The 24,555-nt window shown below is 34.6% G+C and overlaps 3 protein-coding genes across 4 annotated transcripts in view; all 3 read left to right on the forward strand.

Moving 5' to 3' along the window:
* Positions 1 to 24,555, forward strand: part of LOC134273180 (ribose-5-phosphate isomerase-like) — a 74,945-nt gene that overhangs the window by 19,768 nt on the left and 30,622 nt on the right. The window lies entirely within an intron of this gene.
* On the forward strand, positions 1,366 to 10,190 carry LOC134273173 (uncharacterized). Its single transcript, XM_062755347.1, has 9 exons — positions 1,366 to 1,583; positions 3,258 to 3,391; positions 4,056 to 4,386; positions 5,118 to 5,640; positions 6,264 to 6,390; positions 6,670 to 6,898; positions 7,259 to 7,380; positions 7,729 to 8,019; positions 8,254 to 10,190. The coding sequence occupies exons 1-9, from the start codon at positions 1,466 to 1,468 to the stop codon at positions 8,284 to 8,286; spliced, it is 1,908 nt and encodes a 635-aa protein (XP_062611331.1). The 5' UTR covers positions 1,366 to 1,465; the 3' UTR covers positions 8,287 to 10,190.
* LOC134273174 (uncharacterized) lies at positions 13,053 to 24,452 on the forward strand. Of its 2 annotated transcripts, XM_062755350.1 has the most exons (10): positions 13,053 to 13,374; positions 13,682 to 13,803; positions 14,037 to 14,059; positions 14,399 to 14,446; positions 14,850 to 14,936; positions 17,648 to 17,764; positions 17,930 to 18,055; positions 19,171 to 19,293; positions 19,508 to 19,561; positions 19,793 to 24,452. In XM_062755350.1, exons 1-10 carry the CDS (start codon positions 13,069 to 13,071, stop codon positions 23,269 to 23,271), a joined length of 4,485 nt encoding a protein of 1,494 aa, XP_062611334.1. In that variant the 5' UTR covers positions 13,053 to 13,068; the 3' UTR covers positions 23,272 to 24,452. The 2 variants fall into 2 exon arrangements, with proteins under 2 accessions (XP_062611334.1, XP_062611332.1); XM_062755348.1 differs by lacking the exon at positions 14,037 to 14,059 and having other exon boundaries at positions 13,682 to 13,826; positions 19,793 to 24,451.

A 24,555-nucleotide genomic window follows, 5' to 3' on the forward strand; every position in this document is an offset into this window, starting at 1 on the left:
ATGATCGGAAAGTTGTAAATGAAAATCAACGTTTTCTAATTTAGAATTCTTTTGGTGTGTTCCCATTAACATACACTTTGTTTTATCAGTATCAATATACTCCTACAAGATATATTTTATCCAAAACGATGGATTACAGTTTTAGTGAATGTTACTGATGAAAAAAAAATCAGTTTGAGAAAGTGTCAAGTGGAGATTTTCCGTAAATAAAATAATCAGTCTAAAGAATTTCTTGAATTAAACAACTGAAAAACATGTACAAGAAAGTAAAAATCGTTTATCAATTGGTAGGGTTTTGAAATAAACAAAAAATTGGATGACTTATCTGTCCTATTCTCGCATCATTTCTCTAGGACAACTTCTAAAGGAAATGATATTTTATTAATAAATTCATTAAAGTTCCTGTCAGCATTCATGTTCTTATCTGTCCATGAAGATCAAGATTCCTGAAAAAAATAACTATATGCATTTAATTTTGCACAATAACCCGAAAGTTTCGCGTTTATTCGCGTAAGTTTCGCGTTATATCGCGAAAGTTACGCGTTTATTCGCGAAAGTTTCGCGTTATAACGCGAAAGTTTCTCAAAGTTTCGTGTTATATCGCGAAAGTTAGGCGTTTATTCGCGAAAGTTTCGCATTATAATGCGAAAAAATTATTTTTTTTAACCTACGAAAATGAGCTCAATGGGCTTTCGTAATAGTGTACATGTATTGTTTATTTGTCTTTTTAGTTTTTTAATGTAGTTTCAATAGCATTAGACTAAATTCATTGAAACTTGGGAATTCATACATCTCGACTTGCTGAATGAAAAAAACTTTTCTTTGCATTAGTTTTTTTTCTTTAATTAAACAGCATGCTGTTGCTGAAAAAAAGGATCTTGGATTATTTCAAAACATATACACCTAGGCTTCTTTGTCTGATTTGAAAAGTGCAAACTGAAAAATTGTAGTCTAAAGGGTTACTTTGCAGCTATTTTTTTTTTTTTAATAAAAAAAAATTTGCATTGCTTCTATTGCTCAATGCACAAAAAATACACAGAAAAGCTCTATTAAGGTTTTGTGTTTGTGAGTTTAAGTAATATTCAACAAAACTTTAAATAACAGGTCTAAACCAGGGTGCCCCTCCACATCCACCCCCCCCCAAAAAAAAATTATTGATTGACAATAAGGTCCTGTGACCCCCCCCCCAATCCCCAATCCTTTCCATTTTAAAATGGCTCGACAATCAATCATTGCCTTAAAAAATATAATAAAACTCTATAATGACATAAATGTTTGACCCCTCATATAATTTAAGGATCCTTAGGGGGAAATAGTTATTTCGGATAGCGTCAGTAGTTTTCATGCATGTTTGTGTTTACATTGACCTATGACGTCAGGGACGATGAAGGGGCTTTCCCACTTCGAAAAATACATTCGTTGCGTATTATAATAGCATAAGTGTTGAAGAAACTTCCGTAACTTTATGATCAAGAATTTAAGATGGCAAAAAGTTGTTGAAATGGGTACAGACAATCTAGGGTACAAAAGAGAAGCCTCGGAACAAGATGATAGTGTGGAAGACCTTGTAAATATAACGAAAGGTAAGGAATACATAGAGAAGCTGTCGTGTGTACTGAGTGTGACATGAGTGATGGACATACAGAATTTGGAAATGTGGCAATGTGTTGTTTTTTAACTGGTTCGAAAGTATAGTGTTACCTACTCCACACCTATCGGAGGAGAAAAGGGGGGGGGGGGTTACACACTGTCAAGAGTGCTGCACCTACTTTATGTTACTGTAGGGTTGGTCAACGGTACTGTTATATAAATTTTATACATATTTATAAACAAATATGCAAATGTCATTTGTAGTTTTTTTTTATTTTCGAGATTGGAGGAAAGGGAAATGATATGATACAACGTACATTTGGCGATTTCTATGAAAAATCAAAAATAAACTGCAGAGTATTGGTATTATAATAATACATGTTATATTGACACAATTAATGAATTCAAAATGTCAATTAAAGTTGGTATGTCTTAATAAAATGTGGTGATTCATTAATCAGAGTATGAAAATCTAATGAGCCAGTATTTCAATAATATTATGATTTGTCAAATTTCACCTGTTTTTCTTTTACATTGGCTGTATATAAATTAATTATTTTGTATTCAGGAGATTTCAATATAATTTGTGTTCAATAAAATTTTCTATTTGATAAGACCACATATTCCGCATGAAAAAAAACTAATTTAGATATGTTTCAACTTTTCTTAGACAACATCTCTGTACTCCGACACATAAGATGTCTGAATGGTTAGGGTTTAATTTATTTGGACCCCCAGCAGTTATAATTGCTCTGGGATTCCATCCACCCACCTCTTCCTATAATACGTACTGTTAGATGACGCACACTTTTTGTTTAATATGTTTACTATATGGTTTCTCGGCTAACATCTTTCTAGGATATTTATTAAAAAAAAGTATTTTTTTTATGGAATTACAAGAAAATTAAAGTATATGTTAATATAAATTCTTACTTGTGAAAACAGGAAACATTTTCAAATTAATTGATAAAAAATGAAAATTTTAAAATCAATAACCAACAAAAAAGTCAGCTAAGTTAACATTTAATACCAGAGACAAGTATATGTAATTTTTTTTATCTTACCAATTATGATATAAGTTCAATAAACTTATGTATACAAAATATGTACATCTATGTACTTACAAGGGTGTGTTATTTGATGATTAATTCAGAAGTACATTTGTGATATGAATTCAGTTAGTATTAACCTTTCTAATATCCTAGGTGTGTGGGCAATTCCAAAAAATTATTTATATCTTTAAATGTTCAAAATGGAATTCCCACTCTACCAGTACACCTGTACAAACTGATGTTGCAATGGCTCAGAAAAGGCATTGATATTTTATGCCTAATAGATGAAATGAATTTCCAATAAAAAAAAAAAGTCTCAGTGGTGTTAACATGTTCAGTATAGTCTATAACAATTTAATTAGGCAAACTCAAATGTAATCATTTTTCTTTTTTTAAGTTTAAATATTTTGAATATATTTGTTTGATATAGGATTTTACTGGAAGAGAAAATAACTGTAAAAAATTCCTAGCTGAATCAGTCATAATTATATTTATTTAGTACTTTGTACAGCAAGGAGGCAATCAGTATAGATATGATCGAAAGATAGGAGGGAAAAAAATTGATATGTGTCATTAAAATATATGTACATAATTATGTGTATGATTTTGTTTTAGGACTGACACTGTCCAAAAAGAAACAAGAAGACAAACCAACAGAGGACCTTATTGATCTATTAGACAGTCTTAAACTTAATGTTACCAACAAACGAGGGGGAAGCAAGTCCAACAAAAATCACAGGAACAGTGCTGTAAGTCTTTTCTGTTTGTGTTTACCAGGTTAATTTGTTTTTGATGGATTATATTTTTTTTGCTCCTTTGTTTTCTTTTGTTTTTATAATATACACTGTATATATGTTTCTTTAAATGGTGTATTTACAAAAGGTAATTTGAATTGCTTCAGGAAATTGAGGCAAGTGTTGTGCCTGGCTTTTCCTTGATAAACTGTTAGAATTGGTTCCTGATCGTTTTGTATCACCTATATCTTTGCATGGCCTATTTTTAAAATTGTTTTGATAAAGATAGCTAAAAGGTCTTTAAAAATATGTGCAAGTGCAGATGAAGTACATGTATTTCCAATACATATTCTATTTTGTACATTTGAAGCATTAATACTAGCCTATTGCATCAAAATTCCTTGTAATTTTCATTGAAGTGTTTGAAAATTATGAAAGTGAAATCCAGATATACAAAAATTAACCATTTAATAATATAAGCTATCAATGCAATGCTTGTAATATTATATTTTCAGATTCGTAGATCATAAACATAACATATCCATATTAATTGTTGTTTCTTTAATGGTCTGTAGATGTTCTAAATGAATCCATTTTGTTCTTATTGCGGTCACTCTATTTAATTTTGTACTATAAAATTAAGTATATATATTTATAAAGATTTCTTTTTTTTTGTTAGGAATTTCAAAAGAGGGGTCCTGGACAATTTACCCCCCTAGAAACTGGTTACTGGCCCCCCATAACTTCCACCAAGAGAGAACCAGATTATCTCTATGGCAACAATGTCAACCCGGAGTATTCCTGGTCAGCTATATCAAAGGAGTATAACTATGCCCCTGGGATGGACTCTAGCTGTACCATCTGGAATAAAGCAGCCCAGAACTACAGTCTTATCAACCACCAAAATAAAACGGCCCAAAAGATAAAGGAGCTGTCCAATAAGTACCACAATGACCCGAACAGGTGTCAGAGAGCTGGCCAAGACTTAGATGAACCAGATGGAATGACTGGTGAGTACAGGTTTGATTTTAAGAGATGTATTCATTAGAATCATGCAGAGACATTTCTTTGTGCATGCAGAGACATTTCTTTGTGAGAGGTGATGATAATCTGGGGTTTATGGAATGAAATTGATTGAACCCAGGCATGACTGTTGGTGTTAGCAGAAAATTTAAGAGCAAGTCTACTCAAGTAACTATAAGCCCTGCCTGTAACAAACTTGACTGAATGATGCATTTGTGGTGTGCAATTCCTGGCTTGCCTCAGATTATTGAATCTTACCTAGATTTTCCAGATTTATGTCCATCTTAAAGAGTTACCCCCAACTGGACCAAACCTGCTTGGACTGTGCATATCAGACTTGCTTTTGATTCTGGATCAGTGTACATTTTACAGTTGAATGATCAGGGTAAAGTTTTTGGAGCAAGTTCATTCCCAATAACTATAACTACCTAAACTTGCATGGATGATGCACATAGAGAAGCACACTGATGGGCTTCTTTATATGCTGAATCTGACTTTAAATATTCTTGATGAGTGACAAGGCAGTTCACTTTTTTGAAGTTAATTAAGCTTATCATATTTATAAAGTAACATTATAATGGGAATTCACTCAAGGGATGATAACTAAATCACCTGAATATCATCACATTATCAAATCTGCATCAGTACCTTGGTACTTGAATGAAAAGATTTAAAAAAAAAAACAACTTTATTGCAATTTTACAATTTTTTTTAACAGATCAGGACTTGGAAATTGATGGCTGTGCCCCAACAATGCCATTAGATAGGAGCAAACTGGAGGATATTCCAATAGAATGCCCTACACTGGAGTTGATCAACAATGTCATCAGCCAAGACAAAGTGATGTTGTCACCGTCGTATATTGGACTGTCCTCCCCCTCGTACCGACGGACTTCCCCGTTCTATGCAAGCAGCCCTTCCTCTGGATATTCAGGGTCCCCTCCCCCTTTCTATTCCAATGAGCCATCTCCATCTTACACCCCCTCCCCCTACCCTGCCCTCTCCCCTCCCACAATGACTCAGATTAATAGGTCACCACAGCACCTAGAATCTGTCAATCTGGACTTCCAAGACTTAGAGGAGATCAAGAAAGAAGATTTAGTGGGAACACAAAGGAAAACAGACAATTTTTCACAAAAGACCACAAAACGTCCTAGCAGTGCTGACGATGAGTCTAAACCCTCTCCTCCCAAACGTACAAATGTTGATGCAATGTATGATAAAGATCTGGATGAAGATAAGTGAGTATCTGTTTTAAGCATCCATCATTTTAGCCTATGATGCATGTACTAGAGGGTAAAAATCATAATTTTTCATAGAAACCACTGAAAAAAAAAAATTTACCATTAGTTTTTACAGTGCCAGTAGTATAAAGGAATATCATTTACAGTACCAACCAAACACAACCTAACACCAGAGCAAACCCCAAAAGTGAACCTCAAGTTTGCGCGAGGTCCACTATTTTTAAAAATCTTGGTGCGAAGGTTTGCTGTACATTTTCTCAGGGTAGCTCTGGGTCCACTAGAACAAACCTGGCATTAGCTTTTATACAAGCATGAAGCAGACCCTCATTTTATCTTATATGATCTTGGCCCGAGCAGACCCAAAGTGAACACAGAAAGCGAACCTGTGTTGAGGTTGGGACCAAGATATACTATATCTTAGGTTGTGTCTGGTCGGTACTGTACATGTTGTGTTTGATTTTATTTTAAATTTCATAACTAAGAATTGCAAAATCAGCATTAAAGCTCATTTATTTGGATATTTTGTTTTATCTTCCTTGTTAAATGTCAGGTAGAGTTCAGTAATATTGCTCCTTAAATTTCCCCAGTTAATGTTATATCCTCCTCTATCTTTCCTACAGCATTCTTCACTCCCTGATGATTGCTGGCTCCCCGGTAGAACTGGTTGAATACGTACTTAATCTTCTGAGGGTTGATGGAGAAGATGTCCTCAAGAAAATCATCAATGACCAAAACAACATGCAAAGGGTACTTTTTCCACTTTACTGTTTTGTGATTTTGTGAATTAAGTAACATATCATCAATTTTAAATGAATATAAAAATGGTGCATATCATGTAGATTTGCATATTTAACTCATAAATCAACTGGAAAGTATTTATCCTATGATTTGTTAGAGTAGTTTAGTCTTATTCTGAGGGGTTAAGTTAAAATAACTTTATTTTACCCATTACATGAAGTAATGTAATGTATGCATTAAGCTTCAAGAAGATTGTGTATTTTTATGATAAAACACTTCTATTTTTAGACTCCTTTATTTCTGGCTGTGTTAGAGGGGAGGGCTGAGGTGGTCAAACTATTACTGAAGTACGGAGCGGATCCTAACATTCAGGGGAAGGTCATCGTCAGAATAGATCAGTACGAACTCCGAGCCCCTCTACACCTGGCAGCAGAAATGGGAGATGAGCATCTAGAAGTACTTGATGCTCTCATAGACTGTGAGGAAACTGACCTTGACATTCGTAGTTTAAGTGACAGTGAGTTCTATTATTATAACTATATAAGCTACAACCACTACTCTTACTGCATACTTGCAGATATGAAAAACCACAAATGTTCGTCGGGGATTAAATTTCGTTTATTTTGTTGTTATGAATTATTAACGAAATTAAATCCCACACAAAATTTTATATGACTATACATTGAATAGTTTACTTTCAAAACAACGAAATTAAATGCCCATTGAAATTTGTGCTTCTACAGTAACTTATTTTTACTAAACATATATTTTCCACTTGTTGAGTGCTAAGTACTGTGTGCTATTTTTTCTGAACTACATATTTTTCAAGATTTTTGTCCCAGATTCAGATTTTTACACACATTGGTCTGTGTTTTAGGGGTAACACCACTGAATTTAGCCCTGATGACCCATAGGAGCCGGAGAAGTCCAGCCTATCCCAGAAGCTGTAGTAAGTGTATCAAGGCCCTAGTGGAGGCAGGCGTGGACACAGATGAAATGGTAGGTTAACACCTGTCTACAGGTATCTCACTCATTGAATGCTATACATGGCATAATCCGCATTTGGTAAAAAATATAAATTATATGGAGATATGTCTCAAACATTAGAGCATTTCTGATGGTTTGATCAAGAATGAAATGATTTTTGTCAAATTATATGGAGCAATCCTTTTAAGTACATAATAAGTTTCTCTGATTCTCTCGAAAACAGGAAGCTAAATACTTCATCGTGACTCTTTTGAAATTTTTTAATTTTAGAATAAGTGTAGTTTTCTTATTTCATTTTGTAAAGAGATTATCATTTTTGTTAAAACACAATGATACAGGATTATTTACCAAACTTTTCAGGATGACAAGAGCAGTAAGACCCCCCTCATGTTAGTGATAGACACTATGGACTTAGATCTCATTAAGTTTTTTCTGTGTGCGGACACATCAACTCAGCATGCCGATGTCATGTCCAAGTTACAGGCAGTGACAAGAGGTGGCGACACACCTCTACACATTGCAGCGGGTGTTAAAATGAAGAGCAGCAGAGAAAAACAAAAACTGTTACGAATCCTGATTCGACATGGTGCTGATGCCAATGCTAAGAATAACGTCAATGAGGTTCCCAAAGATATTGCTACCAATGAAGTGGTAATTATTTACAAGACTCTGATAGACATTTTTTTTTTTTAAATATTTATTGAAAAGTCTTGATGCTTTAAGTTTCTTAAGTGAAGAAAATCCATTTCTTTGTCTGTTCAATTTGTTTTTGAAAGTACATACAAATTTAGATTGATTGAATGTTTTGAATATGACTTTCAAGTATTTCAAATAAAATCAGTTAAAGAGAAAAACTCATCTGATATCCATTTATTGATCTTTCAGTGGAAGGACATTTTCAAGGAGAGTTTTAAGTGATCCTCTTTGCGTGACTGTTTTGGACTCCATTAACAGCGACTTGCTTAAGTGTTGTGATACGACAAGACCTCCGTGGAATACTTGTGACAAGAGTCTACAACTTCATCCTTAAAAGAGTCAGCTTTAGCAGAGCCTCACAAATGTTGTTTTATATGCAAAAAGTATTATTTGTTTTTATTGGATGTGTAAATAATTTATTTTTTCAGACATTCTTGTACATTTTTACATTTTTTTTCTTCATATTTCTGTGTTATGAAATGATGGTAGTTAGTTGTTGAAATACTTTTCTTGCTTTAAGAGTCATATTTTAGTTAATATTTTAATGCTTTTGGGGTAGTTGTCCACCAGATGTGTGAAATACATTCTTTAATTTTTTCTTACACTTCAAAGCTTTATCAGCAATATGTATCAATATAGGTTTATATGTATATTTTGATCTACATAAACAGATTATTTATTCCCATATTATTACCAAATCTTTTTAACATTTTAAACTGATAACTGTAAAAAGTCTGTCTTTTTAAGGATGCAGTGAAAATGGTACTGAACATTGTATGCCTGTGTACAAAGTGTAAATAGCTGTTATGAAAATCATACTTTTTTATATAAATTGTTGAGCTAATTATGAAGTACTGCTAGTGATGTGTGGAAAAGATGTACAGAAAAGCACATTTTTTAAGTATTTTAAGGTTGTGATGGATTTAATACCTTTTTTTTAACATACAGGAGAATGATTACATGAATACAGATTTTTAGGTACATAACTTAAACCAAAAACTGCCATTGGTGATTCATATTCTTACATGTATAAAACTCTTGCCCTCTTTTCTTTCGTAAGTAAGAGATTTTTTACATTTAGAATATTGAAAAACATGTTTTTTTAATTCAACATTTAAAAATTAGTTCAGTTATAACATACTTTAAAGAAAACAACTTGGGCATTCTTGATAACATGTGAGTGCTGTGTGATTCTAGCACGTTGCACACTGGTGTGTAAATGTTGATGGAGAAATGCTGGTCAGATCTCCACATTTACCAAGGTCAACTAGAACTATGATTAACATGATTAACATCACAGATGAGACAGGGACCAAACATCTGTCAAGTGATGGTATATAACGAGGGGTTATATGTAAATCTATCATTATCTTCACAGACCAACAGGAAGAATGCTCTATAAACATGACAAAGCCTTGATATTGAATCCTTGTTGAAAACCATTTAGTTAACTTAATTAGTTCAATTGGTTTTATTTTAGAAAAAAAAATGTTTCTGAATTCTTATCAATTATTTAAAAATATATATGTATGAATATTTTATATAGTGCTCAGTTTACATTTTTTTTTATTTGTTCATTTGTTTGCTAAAGACAAAGAAATGGTTTATATCTTTGGCATACATTCAATTAATTAATGCTTTAAAAAGAATGATGAATGTGCAAGCCTATGCAAATGTATATTTGTTCAAAAATGAGAATTTTTTTTAACAAAAAGCTTTACAATAATTAAGCATAATGATGTATATACTTAAATATATTTAGATTTTGACTTTGATAATTTTTTTTTTATTATTACATGTATATTAATTTCATAACAAAAAGACTACAATATTCTTTATGGGGTATTTCACATTGTTATAAGTGTTACCTATGCAAAATTCTTGTGACTGTTTCGATGTGTTTGACCCAAAGATTTTACTTGAGAACTGATTTCATTCAAATTTCTTCTACAATTATTCAATTGAAATGTTCTTTTTATTTTCTGCAAAAATGTTGTGTATTTTGCAAACAGCCACTCCAATTACTTTTGCATAATTTCTGAATATCATTGTGAATTTAATTTTTGTACTTAAAAATTATCTTTTATTCATTTAATCTAAGATAAATAATAAAGTAATTTTAACTTACGTGATTTAAGAATTATCATTTATTATTTTTATAAGGTATTGGTATAACAACTAGCACCAAGTCAATTTTTCAAAAGTTAATGGCTAGAATATTTACATTGGTTATTTCTTTGGAAAGCAAACACACATTATGCATAATTGTATGATTTTGGTTAAACATAATTTTTAGTTAAAAAATCAGCCCCTCCTGTGAAATAAATATATCAGGTAATATTAACTGGTATTAATGAAGAATTGTTGACAAATTCATACCAAACCTTGTTTCAGGGAATGGGGAGTTGTAATGGAATCGCAAAATGATATAGACATTTTTCTTTATAAATTTCAAACGGATTTACAAATAAAATATGGTATATATTTTATTAGACTATGTATGTTTAATATTAATGGTTCATTGACTAATTATAGTCATTAGAAAAAAATTTAATTTACACTTTCCTTCAAAAATGAAACGGGTTTACAATTAAAATATGGTATATCTTGTATATAATTTTCCTTAACCAATTTTACACCATAAATGACTGATGACAAACATACACAAAAAAAATTTAATTTACACTTTTTTCAAAGGCATATAGCTATCGGAAATAAATATAAAATGTGTTAATATTTATATATTATGGTTATATATATATATCCACACCATCATAAATAATTTTGATATATTTATGTGATATTTACTATGGGTTAAAAATTTTCTAAAAAGAAAACTATGTGATATTGAATTTTTTTATCATATAATAATTCTTTATTTTCTTGAATTTTTTTATAGATGTAATTTTTGTGCATTTTACATATAGATGTAAATGCATTTAAATAACGAATTACATGTTACATGTGCGCGTTCTTTTGAAATCCGGATAAAACAACGTTTTTAGTTTAGATTTTACAGAATATCAACTTCCGCCCTCTGTCGCGCCCATGGATTTGATGAAATAATTATATTCCAGCAAAGTCTTTTGTTTCAATGCCAGAATGCTCTGAATTTATGTTCATATGAAGACAGAGGTAAAAATAACGCATATATATTTGTAAGGAGAAGTAAATTCGAATATACTATGGCTTTGGTCATAAGAATAGGTAATTAGTGAAACCTTTATGGATGTGTCTGTTTAGCGACCTCGAAAATTCGTAATTTCCGCTGGGTTTTCCCCGATGAAACATCCAAGTCTGTGTCCATCAAATTAATTTCTTATATTTGAATTTGAATAAAGAAATACAAGCATATTTATACTTCACTTAATTATTGATTAGCCATTATCTTGCATTTAACAGCTTTTCGTTTCAAATTTTATCCAATATGGTGGATTAAAACATGTTGGGGTCTTTAGCGTGTATGTCTTGAGGGTTGGTCTGATGAACGAACGGGTCATGTAAATAAACATTACCAGAGGACTGCAAATTATGTCCTCATTCACAAAGAAACTATATTAATCAACATTGATTAAATGTGAATTTATAAATCTACATTATCATGGTTATGGGATTTATAATTCATAAATGTATAGTATTTGTATAACGTTATCTAACTTGTAATGGTGAATTTGAAGAACTGTGACAGTGGATTTCATTATTATTATAACCATTATTATTCACTGCACAAACTAAAATAAAAAGTCTGTAACATGAATTTAATAATCGGAAATATAGAGTAAATGTACACATGCAGATATACAGCTACCTTTGTAACAGGATATGAGTAATTTTTATAAATATATCATAGCCCCTGGCAGGACTTTCTCCTGCAAGTCTAGGGGCAGAGAAAAAGTGTTGACACGATAAAGAACCCTCACTGCACAATGGCACTGGTCTAAATTTGAAGCTTTTAACTGGTGACTTCTCTACATGAGTGAAAATACTCAGCTGTGGCCTAAAACAATATACAGGCAGTCAAAGATCAAACTATTACACAACTGTAATGGTTTGGGCCGTGGATATCGGCCTGGATAGCTCAGCTGGTAGAGCACAGGGGTCCCCAGTTCGAATCCCCATCTGGTCTGCTGCATTTTCTCTTCTCCCGTTACATTTGGTGCTGTGCAATGCCCTGGAATGGACAGGTGAAAGACCTGCCAGGGATGAGCCTGGGTTGGGGTATTTGGAGGGCCAAAGACCTATAAGGAGGGAGGAATGTGGCGGTCAGCCGGATTCGATCGCCGGTGTCCAGATAGCTCGGTAGAGCACCTGACCTGAGTTTTAGGGGGTCCGGGTTCGAATTCCGGTCTGGTCCACTGCATTTTCTCCTATCCTGTCAGATTTGGTGCCGTGGACCACCCCTGGAATTGCAGGTGAAAGTCCAAGGGCAATAAGAACTTGGGTTGTGTCTTCGAGGGCGAAGACCATTTAAGAAGGGAGGAATGTAATGGTTTGAGCCGTGGATATTCGCTTGGATAGCTCGATTGGTAGAGCACCTGACTAGAGATACAGGGGTCCCGGGTTCGATTCACGGTCCAGCCATACATTTTCTCCTTTCCTGTTACACAACAATGAAAAAATGTCTTAATATCTTCTTTTCATCATAAATGAACTGCAAAGTCATGAATGCTATTAATCATATCAATATGGAAACATCCTCAAGTAATGTAGATACAGGTTTGTTCAAATTATGACATCCCTCATAGGGTGATCCCAAATATATTTAAACTTTTCAATACTAGCTGATCTAATAAGTAATTTCTGTTTTTCCAAATGCTCAGGTGAACAGTGAGGCTCATCTGAGGAACAAATAGTGACATCTCGATTCATAGTCAACCACCGTAAGAAGTGACAGTTCTAAACAGATAGCAATGTATTAATAATCTTCAATATGCTGTGTTTCATCTGTCAGACATGAACTTTATGAAAAATTTAATTTTTGTAGACAGCTCCAGATCATAGTAGATGGCTGAAAATGTTGAAGAGGAGGCTTTGCCCCATACAACCCTCCAGACAGAGGAGAATGTAGTGGTGGTATCAATACCCAACGACTCTGTAGAGAACATCCCTCTGGAGGGTCAGCTGAACTGTGACAACCTCTCCTCAGATATACTGCCCCCAGACAATGCTGGGACAGAGGATATTGTACTGGAGAATCCCAGTGGGGTGTCTACCTCGGGGCTATCACTGGGGACGCCACTGTTACAATGGACCCCCCAACAAACCATGTACACCAGCGCTGAGGCAATACAGCAGGATATCCAGATACTGGTACGTTCTGTTTACTGTATTACATGCAAAAAATAGTGTATTAGTTTTCACATACCTGAAAGCTTGTGGAATATAAAACATATAAAAGATGAGCATGTAATAACAAAAACATACATAAAGAGTTGAGACACGACATTTTTATCAGAGTGAATTTTTTCAATGAGGTTAAAAGGATTCCAGCTGATTACACCATTACATAGACCTATATATCTCGTATCTCATTGAGACTATTACTGCTTCTACCATAACATTATTTTCCTTAATAATATGGATAATTTTTTTTTTCTTCTGAATGTTGTCTTTTAAGCTTGGAAAATTGAGGGAGTATGGACAAGAGAGCTTGCTAATCACAGCTGACAAGGAGGCAATACGAATGGACGGTTCATCTGGAGGGAAAGAGTTTCTCAAGGACCACGAGGGTGTAGCAAGGTCATTTCATCAGAGGTGTTTTGGTAGGTCATTTCATCAACGGTGTTTTGGTAGGTCATTTCATCAGAGATGTTTTTGTAAATACAAGTGTACATCAGTATATATCAGGGTGTAGCTAGGTCATTTCATCAGAGGTGTTTTGGTAAATACTTCAGTATATATCAGGGTGTAGCTAGGTCATTTCATCAGAGATGTGTTGGTAAATACCTCAGTATATATTAGGGTGTAGCTAGGTCATTTCATCAGAGATGTTTTGGTAAATACTTCAGTGTATATCAGGGTGTAGCTAGGTCATTTCATCAGAGGTGTTTTGGTACTTGAGTATGTCAGGCTGTAGCTAGGTCATGAATCAGAGGTGTTTTGGTAAATACTTCATTGTATATCAGGGTGTAGCAAGGTCATTTCATCATAGGTGTTTTGATACTTGAGTATGTCAGGCTATAGCTAGGTCATTTCATCAGAGGTGTTTTGATACTTGAGTATATCACACAGAATGATTGTGGGGAAGATGTTCATGCTGTTAAGCTGCTACTCTGAAGAATATTGAATATTCTTATTTATCTTATATCATTATATAAAACATTGCTTTTTATAGGTAGTGATGACCAAAAGCCAAGTGCTGATGATGTTGATGCAATTGAAGGTAATAACCTTTATAATTTTTCAAGTAGTATTAAATCATGGTAATGATGCACTTTTATTGTTAATAATTTGAATTCTGCCTGTGTTTGTCTCCAATTACTGAAATTTTAGCTAGTGAAATTTTACTACAAAAAGAAATACATCACAGTAGAACTTCATTATCTAACTTGAAAATGCAACTTAAAAAAAGAAAGAAAGAAAAATGCTTTTTACATGGGAAATCACTTCCATGTTCCAGATATTCAAGTACATGTATCTTACGGAAAAACAAACTGAAAGACAGACTTGTTTGACGACAAATCCTCCAGTTTTATTAGCAGAGGTTCCTCTTAATTTGACATCAATTTTGATATAAAGGCAGAATTACTGCAGTGTTTATAATGTAGAATTTGCTTTAAATTCAGGTGCAAATGAGATGCCGTTTCAAGAGCTAGAAGATGGTGTTACAGAGAACTTAACTCCTGAAGGGAAAGCACAGCCAACAGCATCAGGTATTTTCAGGCAATGTTTTTAGCTCACCTGAGCCGAAGGCTCAAGTGAGCTTTTCTGATCAAAATTTGTCCGTTGTCTGTCGTTGTCGTTGTCGTCGTCGTCGTTGTCGTAAACTTTTTACATTTTCATCTTCTTCTCAAGAACCACTGGGCCAATTTCAACCAAACTTGCTACAAAATATCCTTGGGTAAAGGGGATTCAAGTTTGTTCAAATGAAGGGCCACACCCTTTTCCAAGGGGAGATAATTATGAATTAGAGAAAAATTAATGGCATTATTAAAAAATCTTCTTCTCAAGAACCACTGGGCCAGGAAAACTGAAACTCATGTGGAATCATCCTCAGGTAGTGTAGATTCAAGTTTGTTCAAATCATGACCCCCAGGGCTAGGGTGGGGCCAAAATGGCCGACCCAAGTTTTACATAGGAATATATAGGAAAATCTTTAAAAATCTTCTTCTCAAGAACCACTGGAACAGGAAAGATGAAACTCATGTGGAATCATCCACATGTAGTGTAGATTCAAGTTTGTTCAAATCATGACCCCCGGGGCTAGGGTGGGGCCAAAATGGCCGACCCAAGTTTTACATAGGAATATATAGGAAAAATCTTTAAAAATCTTCTTCTCAAGAACCACTGGACCAGGAAAGATGAACTCATGTGGAATTATCCTCAGGTAGTGTAGATTCAAGTTTGTTCAAATCATGACCCCCGTGGCTAGGGTGGGGCCAAAATGACCCAAGTTTTACATAGGAATATATGTATATGAAAAATCTTTAAAAAACTTCTTCTCAAGAACCACTGGGCCAGAAAAGGTGAAACTCATGTGGGATTATCCTCAGGTAGTGTAGATTCAAGTTTGTTCAAATCATAACCCCCGTGGCTAGGGTGGGGCCAAAATGGCAGATCAAAGTTTTACATAGGAATTTATAGGGTGAATTCACCATGCATCGGATACCCTTGTACTTCAACAAGTTCTAGCGATCTCGCTACCGACGGAAAATTATCAAAATGGAGTTTAACATTTAGTTTGTGATTAAAATATCAATTTGGGACACAATTGTATGCCCTTCATTGAGAAAATATCCCCAAAAATCAAGTTTTTAGGAATAACTCAAAATTCACCATGGATCGGACATTGTCTACCATGCATCGGACAGACGGTATTTTGACCGGAAAAATATCATTCCTTTATTAAATGCTTAAAAATCCTTGATATGGATATATTTTTATCTTTTATCTAAGAATTAACCCTCACCTTAAATTTAATTGACGATATCGTTGCACAAATGTAGAACTATTCTGGAGACCTCACTCTGCCTTAGAAATTCTTTAAAATGCTTATAATGCGGTAATTCCCGCCTTTTTCTTATGGTTTATCATACTCTGGTTTGTAGAAATAAATTTAGTCAAATTCCAGACGTCATATACTGATAACTTGTATTTTGACGGAAAATATAGAGTTTTTATTTTCTTTTACCGCAAAAAACAGCTGTCAGCTGGGTTCTGTATGAAAATGGTAGTGCTTACCTTTGCATCGAAAAGTGTCCGATGCATGGTTAATTTGTGTCCGATGTACGGTGAAATTAGCATACTAGTAAAACTTAGCTCTAATAAGAATTAAACAAACATTGAAGTGAAATTTCTTTATAATTTATGTAAAATTACCAATCCCTGAAAAAATTCACCAAAGTCTGACTCGTTTCGTGGAAGTCGATTTAAAAGAACGATAACTCTAAAATTTGCAAAATCATAAATTTCAGGTTATTCCCCTTTGGTGATGTAAAATATGACGTAACTTCAAGGCCATTTGCGGGGTATTTTTATCACAACATGATAAACACAATCGGTATCATTAAAAAATTTAAATCTTCATCTTTATGACAGAAACAAATAAATACACAGAACTCTGAAGTTGAAAGAGAGTTTATTGCCTAAAGTTGTCCGAAGCAAGGTATGTGTCCGATGCATGGTGAATTCACCCTATGAAAAATCTTTAAAAATTTTCTTCTCAAGAAACACTGGGCCAGGAAAGATGAAACTCATGTAAAATTATCCTCAGGTAGAGTAGACTCAAATTTGTTCAAATCATAACCCCTGTGGCTAGGGTGGGGCCAAAATGGCAGATCAAAGTTTTACATAGGAATATATATGAAAAAATCTTTAAAAATCTTCTTCTCAAGAAACACTGGACCAGGAAAAATGATACTCATGTGGAATCATCCTCAGGTAGTGTAGATTCAAGTTTGTTCAAATCATGACCTCCGGGGCTAGGGTGGAGCGAAAATGGCCGACCCAAGTTTTACATAGGGATATATAGGGATACCTTTTAAAATCTTCTTTTCAAGTACTTCTAATCCATGATTAGTGATATTTATGTGGAATCATCCTCAGGTAGTGTAGATTCTAGTTTGTTGAAATCATGAACCCCTGGGGGGGGGGGGGGACAAAACCTTCAAGTTCCCCCCCCCCCTCAGTAAACTTTCAGTTCTGATCTGATATGTGCTTTTTCCTAGCCAATTGCTCAGGTGAGCACTGTGGCCCCTGGGCCTCTTGTTATGCTAATTTTTATGTTCTTATATATAGTAATTAATACTTCAGTAAGCACCACACCCCATAAAACATATAGCTGTCCTGTTTAAAGAATTTTCTAAGATGAAATGCTTACTTTTGTCATCGTGGCCTGATTCTGATCTATTGAATTGCTTTCTAGAGGGGCCTATCCTAAAGAAAATAGATCATAAACCAGCAAGTGGAAAAACAGAAAAATCAGAAACATCTCCAGCACCTGTACGAAAACGAGGAAGACCGCCAAAAATTAAACCTGCAGGTATAAATTGACAGTCATTCCTATGCTTCACCATACATTGAATAAATGGTGATATTTATAATTGTGGTATTGTGTACAAGTACCTGTTATTCCAGTTCTATTAAAAAAGAAATATAAGCAGAAAAGATAAATATTTAGAAATTGCATGTAAACATTTTTTTTCAGTTGTAAATGAGGACCAGCTGTCAGAAACCAGTAAGGATATTGAAACAGAAACTGCAAAAATAGATAACACAGTCAAGGAAACTCCTGTGAGGAAAAGAGGAAGACCACCCAAAAAACGTAATGCAGGTGGGCAAGATATTTTTTGTCTGATTATTGTGGTTTCAGCTTTTTATAGTGAGAAACAAGTGTATTTATGGCAGAATGATATACAGAACTAATTATAACACACTTCGGGATGGTTATACCGATATATCGCGATTTTTTGTTGCGTGATATGTATCGTGATTCGGAGACCTAAATACCGGTATTTAGGTACATACTAAAAAGTCCAAAAATCATTCATTTATTTGTTCAATCTTTCAAATTACAATTACAGAAAGTCTAAAAAAAAAAATGTAGTAAAATGTGAAAAGAATGACATCTTACCATCCAAACATGATTAAATGTATTTACAAAAAAGTGAAATTTTGCTTTTCTGGCATATTTAAAAAAAAAAAAAATGCCTATTCATTTAAAATCATTGTAAAAATTGCTTGTAACAATATAATGATATTATCATGATAATTTGGGGAGAAATCATTATATATCGCGATATGAAATTTTTAGCGATACCCATCCCTAAACACACTGTATGTAATGACATTTTGCTCCAGGGTATTTAGCAGATTAAATGAGTTAATGATCAGGGGCTTGCTCCTGCAGGGGTTATGGACCTCTGGTATTAGGCTAGAGTCTTGATTATGAAGTGAAATTTGCATTAATTCTTAAAAATCTTCTCTGTCCATGGCCTGGCTATAAAAAACATTTCATTATTATTTCTAAACAAATTTGATTTTGAAATTGTGGATGTATATTACTACAGCTACATATTCAAAATTGTTATTACATGTATTGCTTACAGCTGCAAAAAATAATGTTACATTACCGCTACTCTCAAAAAATATACATGACTGCTACAATGCCTCTTTCATAAGTCAGTGGCTGTACAGGTTGATTAAAATGGTTTTTTATCTCCTATTATAAATGGAACTTCTATTCAGTGGAATTGCTGGTAGATTTGATATGAAGCTGTGATGATTTGTTATTGGCAAAAATCTTATTGATAAAAGAAAGCAGTGATGATTTGACAACACTATTTAAAGATTTGTGATACATACCGGTACTCATGTGAATGTTAAGGCCCTTGGGCCTCTTGTTATAAAGATATTTTAGTTTCAAAATATTTTTTTTTTATTTAACAGATACCACACCGCTAGATACCAAGTCAGTAGAGAAGAAAGAGGAAAATTTAGAGGAAACTGAAGACAGCCCTGTCAAGCTGCCATACACAGGGAAGAAAAGGGGAAGAAAACGAAAAGAAGAAGGTACTTTATACTTTCAAAGGGGGAAGGGGATAATCAGTCCAACAGGAAGAGTAATGTTTTGACAAAATATTTTTTATGTAAAGTGGAGGTAATACCTGTTTTAAAGAAGTAATTCATGATATAAATTCTTAGTTTTGTATGTAATACATGTATAAACCTTTCTCTATGAATGAAAAAAAAGTTAATTTACTGATAAGTGTGTTCAATGTTACAGTGATCTACACAGAAGAGGAGACAGACAGTAGCTCAGGGGGAATCAGGAGAAGCAGTAAGTGGCTCTATATCTATACAGGTGTTAACAAATATCAGTCAAAATGATACAAAACACAAATGGGAAAATATATTGTTACTTTAACCACTTTTTTCAAAAATGAATTATAGATGCAACAAAAATTTTATTTTAAGATTTACGACAGAAATTCTGAAATCTGAATACAGTTATTTTTGCTAAGTATATCACACCTCAGTGCACTTGCTCCAAATATACATCTTGTTTTAGGTCGACCAGTAAAGAAAAAAATAAAAGAATCTCTTGGTTATGCCCCACCTAAAGAGAAAGGGAGACGATCTGGAATTGGAACTGAGGACCTAAAGATCAAAAAGGTACCACTATATAAAGGCACTGCCAAGGACAAAGAAAACAAGGAATTGGAAACAGATGAAGATGAGACTGAAAGAGATATAGCAGATGAGTTAATTTCGTTGTCAAATAACGAAGCGAATGAAATGGCTGGTAATAGCAGTGACAATGAGGAATCAAATAAGCTAGTGTGCAGCAATTGTGGATTTTCTGCAGATTCCCAAGAAGTGATGGAGAATCACATCCGAGTGGAACACCCCAAAATATGGGCTCAGATCCTGATTGATGATACCAAAATCCTGCTAGCTCTTGGTAAAGATCCTTTGAAGGTGCAGAGGCCAAAATGTGATGATACAACACTGAAGAAAGAGCCACCAAAGGAAAAGAAAGCAGAAGTTTTAAAAAAAGAGACCACCACTAAAGCACCTGTTGTGAAGAAGAAGAAATTGCCACTGGAACACAGATCATCTGGTCACTATAGCTGTACTGTGTGTCAGAAAAAATATAAAACCATTTGTTTACTTAACGCTCACATGGGTTTGATTCATAAAGATAAGAGGTATGCCCAGATAAAGAGAAGAAAAGAATTGATAAAATACAAACAGAGATTGATAGCCATGAAGAAGAGAGAAAAGACAGAGGACAAAGAAGAGAATAATACAGCAGACACAACAAAGGAAGATGAGGAAGGTGAAGTGAAAGAAGAAGGTGAAGGTAAAGAAGGTGAAGACAAGGAGGGTGTAAGTGAGGAGGAAGAGGGGGTGAAAACTCAGGTAAAAGTGGAGAATGTGAAGGTTAAGACCGAACCTATTGAAGAAGAAGAGGAGATTAGGAGATCGAAGAGGTCCTCACGGAGGAAATCCAGAAAACTGGACGATTACGAAACCGATCTGCCAGAGCTGTACGGGTCAGATAACGAGGAGGAATTAGACATGAAGGCCCATTATGATGAACCTAATGCCTGTACTCTCTGTCTGAAAGATTGTGGAAGTGAAAGTGGATTAGCTGAACATCTGAAGAAAACCAAGCACGACGAGATGAAAGTAACTCCTTTTCCTTGCTTAACCTGTAACCGTTTTTTCCTGACAATGAAGACCCTGGAGCTTCACATGACACAATCTGGTCATATGGGAGAAGAGATGGGTAGTTTGGATGGAGAGATTGAAGTCACCAGGCAAACTTCCATGTCCAAGCGGGGGATTTTATTGTACATTTGTTCCCTCTGTAAGCGTGAATTTGTCAAAAAGGAGAACTGTGTAAGTCATTGTGCAATGAAAGTCTGCAAAAAGCCTTGGAAAAAATCTTGTCCAATAATGACTTGCAAGAAAATGTTTTTTGAAAACAACATGTTTTTCCACCATATGACAACAGAACATAAAGAGGAGTTTCCATTTGTGTGCCCAGTTCAAGGATGTAAGCGACTTTTCTTCCACACAGCAGCCTTGAACTCCCATATAGCAGCACACAATTCTGAGAAGGATGGCCATTTTCCACCACCTAGACCTATAGAGGATGGCAGGAAGAGATGTGGTTACTGTGGCATGTTGTTCACCTACAATGAAAACCTGCGTCAACATGTCAAGAGAATTCATGATAACGAATTATTTGGACAGCACAAGGAAATCGTCGAGCATAATCAAGCCGCTGAACCATTCTCATCAAATAAGAAATTTCTGAAAGTGGAGTCTCAAAGTGGAGGTAAAGCTAAGGATACAGATGATGTGGATAAAATAGATACCTTTAAAAAGATGGACAAGCGGCAAGTTACCATCCGCAATCACGTCAAGGGGAATGAGTTCAAATGCTACACATGTGACGAGACTTTCAGTCATATTGATGATGTTGGTGACCATATGGTGGACACTGGTCATTGTGGACTTCCATTAAATGCCCTAGATGGCAAGAGAGACCTCAGAATCAAAATACGTAACACAGGGGAACAGTACTATGTTTGCACTCTCTGTAAAATGGAATTCAAGAGAAAAGATGGGTGTGAAAAACATGTTGAAGCTGCAACCTGTAAGAAGAAATACAAGAGATTGTGCCCTATTATGGACTGTAGAATTTTGTTTAGGAACTTTAATTATTTCAAAGCACATATGTCAACCATGCACAAAGATGAATTTCCCTTTAAGTGTGAAGTATGCAATAAAGAATTTGAGCAGACCTCTGCATTGAATTCCCACAGAAACTCCCATTATAAAAGCACTCATCACATCCAGGCCGACGTACTCAACTCGGATAAACCAATGACTTGCCACGTCTGTAAGGAGCGATTCAGAAATAACAGAGAATTAAGAGCACACAAAGAATCAAAGCACGAAGTCAACAGAAGGTACATGTGTGATATTTGTGGTAAGAAGTACAAAAGGAAGGAAAATCTGAAAGACCACATTTTTATGGTACACAAGAGAGACCCTGCAAAGGACTTTGTATCTTGCCCAACCTGTGGAAAAGCTCTTGCCAATCAGAGATCTTTGAAGTTCCACTTACGATTTGCACATTCAGATGCCAAACCATGTGTCTGTGAAATTTGTGGATACAGTACTAAACAACTGGGGAACCTTGCTTTTCACATGAGAAACACGCACAGTGATGTCAGACCGTATGAATGTGAGTGGCCTGATTGTGGAAAAACATTTAAAGACCGGCAACTCTGGCAAAGACATTCACAAAGACATGAACTGAATGTGGGCAACCTGGAAAAAGCCAAAACATACGGACCAGTCTTTATGTGCAAGATCTGTCAGAAAGGATTCTGTGGCAAGTACAACCTGGAGAAACACATGCTGTGTCACACATCAGAATGTCCATTGTCTTGTCATTTATGTGGAAAAGGAGTAAAAAGGATGAGCAGTCTGCGTAGACACATGAGAAATGTCCACCATTTTGATCCCAAGACAAATACATCCATGGTCACTAAAACCGTTATCAGAAAGCCTAAAGCATTGATGAAGAAACAAAACGTGTCATTAGATTTAGCGTCAGCGACACTAGAAGAACAAGAATCCATAGAAGCAGACTTCAAAGATCTTACACAGATGGAGTATCAGTTTCACTCCGATGCTCAGCAGAAACTACAACAGATTCTGAACCCCATTGTAGATGTTCCCGTGACAACTATAGTGGCTGGGGAATCCCCACAGAAAGCGAGGGATTACCTCTCGGAGGCTCAGAGTCAGGTCAGCCTTCTGGAATGTTCAGCCAACACATCAGAAAACGTGATAGAGGAAGCAGTGGACGAGTCCCAGATCATCATAGAGAATGCCGGAGAGCAGTACATCATCATGAACCCCGACGGAAACATCTCTAATCTGGAACAACTCGGCAGGGATATCATACTGGCCGTCAAAAATGAGGATGGTTCTGTTTGTTTTCAAATGGTTGGAAAACAATGAAAAGAGAGAACTTTTTTTTTCTTTTATGTTATAATTAAATTAGTTAAGTAAAAATTGATTATCTTCTAGGTACATGTATCATGTATAACTATTTCTGGATAGTTTGCTGTGTAGCATTTTAGTATGATTTTCATGTTGATAATAAACTCTCTATCATAAAATTTGATATTTTCATCTCCATGAAATCCTTGTATCAAGCTCTTGCTCACAGGGGCCAGTAACATGCTAAATTTGATTTGATTTTATGTAATGACTATGTTACCTAAAATCAAATTTAGCATGTTACTGGCCCCTGTGCTATTGCTGTATCTAATAAAAATGAATTTTTTGTTTAAAGAAAAAAAAAAGACACAAAGATAATTGATTTGAGATTTTATGTTGTTAATTCCCATTTTGTTTAATATACAGTGTACATGTATTATCAGTAATGATTTTTTTTCTCTCAAATCAGTTTCAGACAATCCACCACTATCATACTTCATCAATTTTATGACATGACTCTTGTTTATACCCATTTCAAAGTTACTATATATATTCATGAAAGTATTGTCATACTAGTGATACATAAAATCTCAAATCAGAATCTCTTTGCCTTTTTTGAAACAAAAAAAAAAAGCATAATCATTTCGCTAAAAACCATGGCCCCAGGAGGTAGGATGGGGAACCTGAATTCCCTCTATCCAATAATGCTTCATGGCAAGTTTGATTAAATTTAGCACAGTAGTTCTGGAGATCTTGAAAATATGAAAAGTTTATTCTGTTGTCCATCTGTCTGTCCGTCTGAAAACTTTGCACATTTTTTACCCCTTCTCAAGAATGACTTAGCCTATTTCAACTAAACTTGCCATAAAGCATCTTTGGGTGAAAGGGGTTCAAGTTTGTTCAAAATAAGAACCACATCCCTTTTCAAGGGGAAATAATTGAGAAATAGTGAAAATACAAATGTATAGCTCAAAATTTTACCCTAAATAAGAAATCTTTTAACAATCTTCAAGCCATGAATGATGATAGTCATATTTATTATATGAAACCATCCTTAGGTACATGTAGCATAGATTCAAATTTGTTCACATCATGACCTAGGAGTAGGGAGATGCCAGGAATATAAATTAATCTTCTCAATACTGATCTGAGTTCTGTTTTACCAAATGCCCAGATGTTTCTTTTCAAAGTTATTGGTAACTTATATGGTTATTGTGAAGTCATTAGATCTTGACATCATAGTCTTATCTTCTTTATACTTCTTCCTTATGCAATTAATTAATCAAATCATGATCCCCTGGA

The sequence above is a fragment of the Saccostrea cucullata genome, unplaced genomic scaffold (genome assembly GCF_032062105.1).
Source record: "Saccostrea cucullata isolate Sc308-1 unplaced genomic scaffold, CSIRO_AGI_Scuc_v1 ctg137, whole genome shotgun sequence".
NCBI lineage: Eukaryota > Metazoa > Mollusca > Bivalvia > Ostreida > Ostreidae > Saccostrea > Saccostrea cuccullata.